Below are 9,582 nucleotides of genomic sequence, written 5' to 3'. Positions count from 1 at the left end.
CTCTCTCTCTCTCTCTCCAAATAAATGTCACGTCGTAACACGGGCTAAACTTCCACATCGTAGAAGAACACTTATTGATAATGTTGCAGTAAAACTCATGACAGTTTAGCAAGCTACAGAATAGTTTGGAGAAACTATACTGTTATTCTGTCCCCTTCTCCTGTGTGAGCAGAGTGCGCCTGCACGGCCAGTAATCCTAACATCCCTGATGTACTACTATATTTTATATTATTTGATTACTATTACTCATGCGTTTATGTAAAAACAGGATTTAACTTTTAAATCAGAGTTGCTTGAGGCGCGGCTCATTTTTAAGTATTTTGTACAGGATTGCAACTAATGATTATTTTTATTTATGGTTTAATCTACTGATGTTTTCTTGATTAATTGATAGATTGGTTTGGAAAAATTTAGAAAATTGGGATAAATGCTGTCACAGTTACCCAAAGCCCAAAGAGACACCCTTGCAATACTTGTTTTGTTCAACCAAAAGTACATACCTCACAATTATTTAAAAAAAGAAAGAAAAGAAAATACATTACAATTAGGAAAATCATATAAAGCAGATAATTGTAATGGAGTAACAAGTACAATATTTCCCTCTGAATTGTAATGGAGTAACAATTTAAAGTGGCATGAGAAGCAATAACTCAAGAACAAGTTCCTCAAACTTGTACTTTAGTACAGTACTTCAGTAACATTCCACCACTGCTAATTAAAATGTTTTTAAAATATCCATGCCAGTATGACATATGAGGTGTTCAGGTCCACTGGACCCGAGTGTATTTAAATGTAGCTGCTATAAAACTATGTTGCATTTCTGCACCTGCTATTTTTCACAAAGTTACACAATTGTTATAAGTCAAGCACTTCACTGATTAAGTTCTAAGAAATAAGCACGAATAATAATCAAAAATCTTGTTTCTATTTTCTTTCTCCATTTTTTCAAAATTAAATGTCTTTGTTTTCTCACAAATAACAAAAATGATCATATAACCATAAATGTGATCTCACAGGGGTAAATGGCAAATATGAACCAAAAAGTATATATATGTCATTTGTAATTGAGCTAAAGTAAACTTCTATTAAGTATTTTTACGTAAATCGTTATGAGCCTAATAACGTGGCGGGCCCACCAGACCCCGGAACATTGGCTGGGTAACCAAAATATGAACACCACACACATACTGTTGATGCTTCCATATGAAAATGTAATATTATCCCACACATTGCGGAAAATAAAATGTTGTGGAACTAACCAAATAATACATATCCTTAATATTTAATATTTAATATGATACATTTGCATGTGGAATCTATTTAAATCTTATACCTTTCTTCACACTATTTAAAATATGTGGCATACCATTTTATGTTTATGTTAAAGTTAAATGCATTGAGTTTTCTTGGATGTATTATTTTCATAATGTCCAATATGAGTTGAAGCATGAAGGGGGTGTTGTGCCGTTTTCTGCACCCCTGCCGAGAATGGCATCCACTCAGGCAGCAACAATCAATAATCATAATGTGTACCTTTACAGCTGTGTGTACCTCACAGGACACGGTTACTACTGAGTCTAATAAAACATTGATGACTCCAAACACTTTAAAAATACAGACTTCAGATCATTTATCATTATTGATAAACAAGACAAAGAAGTTTATTTAGTTTTTTTAACCCTCTCCTCGGGTCAAATTTGACACCTTATTAAAGTTTCCCTATCAGAAATTTGGGTTTGCCTCAACCAAATTCCCCCAAAACAACATGGATGGTTTCATTCAACGCTAAAGTGAAGTAAAATGAATTACTACTTTCATTGAAATTTTGGTCTTTTATTCAGTTTTATAGGATTTTATAGAAATGTTTAAATGGGGCCATAACAGTATCCTGGCTAAACTTTCACATAAACCAGTCTGTCATGCTCTCAACATCCTCTGATCTTAACTAGTCAAAATAAATCCTAATTTCGACTTTTTATCAACTCACAACTTAGGTATAATTTCAGATAAATGAGTTATATATAAGAATAAGTGTAAAACTTGTGTGAGGTAGTAGATATTAGTGGTTAATATAATGGTGGTAGTGGGAGAAAAAGCTTTAAAAAGGACAAAACGTGAAGAAAATTGTCAAAAAAAGTGTATAAATTTTGACACGGGGGGAAAGGTTCATAGTTAATGGGAAGACAACACAAGGGTTAAACAAATAGGAAGGGCCTTTATTGATATAGTGCTACTCAAAGGGCTTTCACATATTACAGGCACCACTCACCATATTCATACCCTGTGGCTTCTGGTATCAGATGAACATTCACACAACAAGGGCCTAGCTTTGGGAACGATAGGGGGTTCAATGTCTTGCCCAAGGACACTTGGGACTGCAGCACCAGGGGTTGACCCACCAACCTTCTGAGTGTTAGGCGACCGCTCCCCCACCTAAGCTAAAACGCTGTTTCCCTTGCGGATGCAGGTCTTGGCAGGGATGCAGGACTTGGCATGACAGGTAGAACTGAAAGGCCTTCACTTTCATCTAGCTTCATGTTTATTGATTTCTGAATAAGTGGCCGGGAATTGTATATTTTATTTTAAACGGAAGGCCCAACTGGAATCAGCATTGAGTCAATAACGATCCTTTATCTTCTCTGCAGTTCTTCTCACACTGTATGCTCGTCACCTTGGCAGCTCACATGCGCAACGACTTCACGCCAGTGGCACACGCAGCAATGGACAAGTACCTATCGGCGTTCGCAGCCGTGCTCGCCGAGAAATTCAGATGAGACCCAGCCACGGGTTTTTATGAAGTATGTGAACCATTTATGATGTCACACGATGTGGTTTATTTATTTATGTATGTTTAGTTGTTATAATGCAATATTTTGTTATAATAAAAATGTGAAACTAACAATTTTCCTGTTGTGTTGTACCATATAAAGTCTATATAAAGGACCAACCATGGGCCAATCCTGTGTTTTTGTTATCCCATTTATTACAAATGACCATTTTAAAAGTTAACATACCTTAGATAAGATTGCAAGGCTGTGTGTATTTCAATTTAAAGAAATTTGAAATCCCAAGTTGATTTGTATACTATACTAACTTAAATGGAAGACAATGACAACTTGAAACATAGAGAATCTGATCTATATATCTATTTATCATTGTAATTTTGGTGTCCTTATTACATCAATGACGTGATAGGACATAACTTTACTTTTATTGAATGTGTACCTTAGGTGATTTTTTTCCCAAGATAGTCAGTGGTTTTGAAAATTATTTTGGAGTTCTAATTTATGTCTTTAAAATTGTAACCTTTTTTGAAAATCTAAATAAAACAGCAGTAATTTGTATGAACTTAAAACAATAGGAAAGCTGCAATGCAATAAGTCCTTGTGGATATGTGTGAGGCCCAGTTACAGCGTATCTACATATTGTCAGGGTTGCAGTGGTATACTGGTTTCATGTATACCATAGTTTAAAAATTGACGGTTGTTGTGTACATTTTCATAGAGCGATCCCTACTGCTGATATAAACATGTAATACATTTGAAGCTGTCTGTGGTGCTGAAATAAACAGTATGGGATGATGCCCTCGGAAAGTTACCATCATTTAGTGTGTTATTTCTTAGTTAACCTAGAATTATTGAGTTATCACAAGAGGATTAAAAACCATAAACCTGTGGAATCTGATAACAAGATCATGTAATGGGATTTATTAGGCCTGTATTATTTTGATTCTCTGATAGCACAGTATCCATTTCATACAGCAAAAAGAAAAGATGCCCAAATATCCCTTCTTTGATTTAACACCTTGGATCCTGTTATTGGAATGAGTCAAACTAACAAACTGCAGTGTGAGATAGTCGATGTGTGTGATACATTCAAGACGAAAAACAAGACCTCAAGAAAACCACTTTGTCCTCACATGAAACCCAAAAAACTGTACAACAATCATGGGATATCTTTAGCCCAGTGGTGGACTCCGACTGTCTGAGGGCCAGGGGAGAATTAAATAATGAATGATGCTTTTATGGTGAAACTACTCCAAACCCCTGGTTAAGAAAACAAAGTCTGTATAGTGTGTCTCAGATTTGACTACTAAAGCTCTATAGGCAAGGAGATAGCACCTTATCATTCACAGAGGTCATTCAAAGTGCTTGACATTGGGCCAGCACTCACCTGTACTGAGAACCGGCACATCTGATAACCACGTTTTCAGACACTGCAACACTGAGACTTTAAGATTGGTCGAATCAGGCTCGTCAGATCTAATAGTAGACTAGTCACCCCTACAAGACATGCGTATGGATATAAAAAAATATTCATGCCACTGCAATGATCATGCCATAGAACTGCTCAATCAGAATACTGGCACCTGTTGTGGTCCAACTCAGCCACTGGATGTATGAAAAAAAGACACATTTTTGCAAAAGGGACAGACAAGTTTAAAACCTAATAAATAAAAATACTATAAAAAGGTGACTAATGAAAAGTTGTGGAAAAAGAGAACAGTCTTTAGCTTAGTGTGTTAAAAAGGCTACATGTGGTGCCTGTCGTTCCAGGGGTGCTCATGAGTCCAGCAGTGGACAGCATAACGGCTTAAAGCTGTTTCCCCATACTATCTGACCAGTCCCTGGAGATCTGAGTGATCCAGCCGGCTTGTAAACATGTCTGCAATATAAGTCGAAAACTAGTCAACATGGTTTAGTGAGGTTTAATGTGTCAGATATAACCCTCATGAATAAAATCATATCATTTTGAGACAGAAGAATCAAATCAAAGTCAAAAGAAGAGGCCTCAATCCCCGGCAAAGTAAAAAACTATTAAGTTACTAGTAATATTGGGCATTTAAAGATTTTTCAGAAGGTTAACGTGAAATAGTCCTACTGTGGTAAAATGTGTTTAATGTAACCCTCATGAATGAAAGCAAGCTATCTTGGACACAGGGAAAGAACCATTCGGTAATAAGAAAAGAGATGAAATCCTTTTTTGGCGAGTGGAAAACTAAGTTACAGGCTGTGTTTTATCTGGAAAACAATGGCTGGACTTAGACTGCAGCTCGGTCTGGAAACCTGCATGTTTAATTCTCCTGCTTCAGTTCACTATTTTGCGGGAACCAATCACAAACTGGCTTATCTGCCTGGCGCGCTGTAGGCGGGTTTAACACGGTCAAGCCGCTTCTTCTCTCCTGTCCTTTTTGAAGGGCTATCCAGTTGTGTGCAGAGTGATTTAAACTATGCTCGTTGGCACACGTCTTGTGCGGAGAAAATACTGAGCAGACTCCCCCAGACTAATACTCAATCCCAAATCTATTGAGTTTAGCTTGGTCTGGTGATAGCCTGACTAGGCTGGACTGGTTGGCACAAGTCACATAATGTAGAGTCTCATACGCATAATTACAAGAAAGATAGCTACTTTATTTTATATAAGCCGACAGTAAACCGTACAGTCTGGGCTACAACAGTCCGTTTTCCAAATATTAAAATAGATATCAGACACAGGCCTACTACCAAGAATATATCCGTAAACAACGTCTCTGGTCAGGCTATGCACAACAAACACGTTTTGGTCATCAGAGTGATTATTCCGTCACACGAAAAGATAACGTTTCACAAAAACATAACTACCATGGACAGACAGTTATGTGTTGCACATTATGACTGTTTGATGTGGTTCTGACATCTTAAAGTTTTTTATATTCCACATTGATGCTTTAGTTTTGTAAAAACACACAGGGATGTATCAACTATATAAACTAGAGGGCACTTCATCACATTTTCATGCACATTTTGGTCGCCGCAGAGGGGACTCTCTTATGTTTTATTTACCAGGGGCATAGAGGAGGACACTTTTGAGGCTTTATTTTCGAACATGATCTCAGTTGGGTCATGCAGCACGTGAGAATAGGGGCTGTTCTGTTCATAAAGAGACTGAGACCATGCATGGGTCTGAAATAAACGTTTACGTAACTGGAATTTGGCCGCATGTCCTCAATTAAAAAAAAAAAAAACTAAAAAAAACTAATCACATAAAGTCATTACTAGCCAAAAAGTCATAATTTGTTAATGTTGAGCAACAGAAATTCATGAGTAATTCTGCATTTATTTATCAATTTAAGCAGCTAACAGAATAGCATTAACTCGATTCAAAACCTTCCTTAATCAAATGTAATATGATGCGTAATTACGCACGCACGAATGAAAAGAAAAACAGACTTTTCTTCAGTGTGACTTTATTTCATTATTGAGGAGACAAGTGAACAAAGGCCAGCTCTCCTCCATGCAGGTATCCAGGTGCGGAAGCTGCTCGGTTTAGTGGTACTGCTTTCCCAGAGCGGACACCACCACGTTAAGGAACTTCTGCCAGATGGTATGCGTCGCCGGAGTGAAGGATTCTCCCAGTTTGGCGGCGATGACAATGGTCAGGCAGTCAGCCAGCAACTATACGAAGGGAAAACAGTCAGTAAAGTCAAAGTTCCTACAGTGTAAGTGTGCGTTTGTGTGTGTATGTGTGTGTGTACCCTGAAGTTGTCGGGGTCCACGTGTAGCTTCTCAGAGTGCAGGATGCTCAGCTCTGTATACGCGTCCTTGATGTTGTCCATGTTCTTCAGAGCCCGGTCCAGACCGTGCAGCACCTTGATGCCGTGGGCTGCCACTTTTGCGTTTTTCATGATGGCAGCGGCAGTGGAGATGTCACCGAAGGAGCTGAAGTGCCTCTGGGTCCATGGGTAAACAATCAGACACCTGCAGGGGGAGAGACAGGTAGGGTAAGACCGGAAGAATTCCGTGGGATTAACCGGAAAACCTTTTCTTTTTACTTTACTTTATTTCAGACACACAGGTCCATATCAGAATGTAAAATACAACAAAACAGACAAAAAACAAAACAAAAACTGTTGTATATATTAAAGTTCCCTAGATCAAAATAATACACATACAGACATGCCAAAAATAAGAAGTGTGAGTTGTCCAGTCTGAGAAATATTCTGAACGTACCATTAAATGCCACTTTTTCATTTTCCTTCTGTAGCTGTGCAACAATTAGGCTGTCCCCCCCCCCCCCCCCACACACACACACACACCTGTAGCCTACCTGCGCAGAGCCTTGGGCCCGACGTCATTATAGTCCAGGTTGGAGAAGATGCTGCTGATGACTTTGCGCTCCTCGTCGGTCCACTTCACCATGGCGGCTTTAATTTGTGTCCAGGCTTTACCGAAAAAAGCGGAATAGTTTTCTGGCTACTGCTTCAGCTGGACACGCGTTTATTTAAGACAAAGCCCCCCAAGCTGTGATAGGCTGGAGATGAGAGTTTCAGATAAACTGCAGACTCCTCCAGGTCTTTCTAGAAAGTTGGACAAGTGTCCGGCTGCAGCCTGTTGCAGACCCTCACGTGCACGTCACTTCAGGCTGTCCTCCGCCGACCTCACGCGTCACCCTAACCGTCACTCCCTATTCAGAACTGACCATTGCCAAATGGGCGCGGCGCGAGGAGACTCCAAAGGCGCAGCCAGTTCACGTCTTTACAAAGATTGAAAAGATCGTCTTTACCCAGGCTGAGATAAAATAAGTCAATTTGAACAATTTGTTTTCAGTCTTCAGCTTTAGAAAGATGTGAATGTGGACATTTTGCGCTCTTAGAAAAGTCAAAAAGGTGTGCTGGGAAAGGAAATACAATGCAAGTAAGCACAGTGTCATTGTTTCCCTGCTGTAAAGGAATCCTCTACCACAGGTATCCTAACTCCAAACAGGGACTTCTTATTAAATGATAGTTTTCAGGGTGCCTAGGTGGTTTTGTGGTAGAGCGCTCGCCAACATGAAGCGGTTGGTCCTCCTTGATCATTCTCTCTCCCCTTGTTTGTCCAAGCTGTCACAAAATATATGTCTAATTGCCAAAAAAATAATTATCTTTAAATAAAATGAAGGTGTGAAATGATTTCCACTGATTTGATACAGCTAATTTAACCTGGACGTTGGGCCTCGTTTTCAGCAGAAACCCCTAACTGCTTATTAACTGATGTCTTTTGACTGGTAACACCCATCATCATGGTAAGTTGATATTTTAGTTAAAAGCAATTTTAGTATTAACAAACACCGAGATGGTGATTTATAAGTTTGGTGCAAATAGCAATAGCCTAAACTTGTGCTCATGCGCAATAGTTATGGATCAATAAGTGGTTTATAAAGCTTAAAGTACAACGTTGATAACATGAATCTATATGGGCCCAATTTGATTTGTGATCTGTTATTTCATTATTTGGCCACTGATAATAGTTAACTTTATCATGTTTATGCAAGCTTTACAGAGTATTTATTATTCAGCACTAACTAGTTATTATTACTATCAGTTGCAACTTCAATAGTCAGTCAAATCCTGTTTGTTGATGGCTTACAGACCATTTCTCAGAGGTTTATAAATCATTTGGTAATCAATAAGAAATACTTGATGTATTAAATGCTATATATGATGTGTGCATTAATACACCACCCCCAAAAAAACAATACCCCCCAAAAAGTGATGCAGTTCCTACATCCTTTGGCCCTCTGGGATGACCCTGAGGTCATTGGAAAGTTAACACTCTCAAATGTTTAGTTTCTAGTGTCAGTGTGACACTAGGCCTTACTGACACAGAGCCAAAGAGGTTAGAATAGAGAATTTCTATTTCCGTCTTAGTAAATCATCTGTAAAATGATTAAAAAACACTGCTGTGAGCATATTACATGGGCTACATGCAAAACTAGTACCATAGCCACATGGCTCAACTTAATACAGAAAAAGTCCAGAAGAAAATGACTCAGAAAATGGATTTTATATGAACTTATTTCTACAGATATGTGTGTCTGTATGTTTTTCTTATTTCCTTTAAGAAAAGAAGCCCAAAAAAGTGCAAAATACAAAACTTCTCAAATAGAAAAACACATCCACATCACTCACACACATACCTGAAATAACTAAAATGAGAATTAAAGGTAACATGTAATAAAAACAATCATTGAAAAATGGTAAGTTGAGATATATATATATATATATATAGTATATATATATATATATATATATATATATATATATATATATATATATATATATATATATATATATATATATATATATATATATATACACATATGTATCCATAACAAAGCAGCTTGAGAGTTCATTTCAGGATTGGACTATTGCTGTCGTGTGTAAGCCTTCCATTTCAAAGCTATGCATTTCCCAGCTTTCACTTTCACATTTCTTCCTCTTGTCAGACATATTAATTGTCAAAAGACATAAACGAGGTGCAAGGGAAACAGATACATTTGAGATATCAGCTTGGTAACAAATTTCCAAAATTCCAAAAGGAAAGTTGTAGTTGTGTTATTTCCACATGATCAAAGTATGTTGTAAACAGTAGGCCTATCTTTATATTTGTGACAGTGACAGCTGAGGAAGGATATATCACTGTTCATTTTATTTAATTTCTCTGGACTATGATAAGCTCTGTGCATTATCTTAAACAGTGTTATGAGAGCATGTACTTTGCTGTAAATAAAAGACCACCCTTCTTTCTGTTTTTCAGATCTTGTTCCCACTGGTTGTTTCGCCAT

The 9,582-nt window shown here is 37.8% G+C and overlaps 2 protein-coding genes across 2 annotated transcripts in view; one reads left to right on the top strand and one right to left on the bottom strand.

Annotated features, from left to right (window-relative positions):
- Window positions 1-3,180, top strand: part of zgc:163057 (uncharacterized protein LOC563335 homolog) — a 5,668-nt gene extending 2,488 nt beyond the window's left edge. Inside the window, exon 3 of the mRNA XM_034860437.1 lies at window positions 2,646-3,180. Coding sequence (XP_034716328.1) covers window positions 2,646-2,774 — 129 coding nt within the window. The 3' untranslated portion in view covers window positions 2,775-3,180. The remainder of the gene's footprint in view (window positions 1-2,645) is intronic.
- Window positions 3,181-6,206: 3,026 nt separating this feature from the next.
- On the bottom strand, window positions 6,207-7,349 carry LOC117936924 (hemoglobin subunit beta-1-like). Its single transcript, XM_034860435.1, has 3 exons — window positions 7,087-7,349; window positions 6,515-6,737; window positions 6,207-6,434 (listed from the first exon to the last, which is right to left on the bottom strand). The coding sequence occupies exons 1-3, from the start codon at window positions 7,176-7,178 to the stop codon at window positions 6,306-6,308; spliced, it is 444 nt and encodes a 147-aa protein (XP_034716326.1). The 5' UTR covers window positions 7,179-7,349; the 3' UTR covers window positions 6,207-6,305.
- Window positions 7,350-9,582: the final 2,233 nt, after the last annotated feature.

Source organism: Etheostoma cragini, chromosome 21 (genome assembly GCF_013103735.1).
Source record: "Etheostoma cragini isolate CJK2018 chromosome 21, CSU_Ecrag_1.0, whole genome shotgun sequence".
Lineage (NCBI taxonomy): Eukaryota > Metazoa > Chordata > Actinopteri > Perciformes > Percidae > Etheostoma > Etheostoma cragini.
This window is presented reverse-complemented; position numbering and strand designations above follow the sequence as displayed.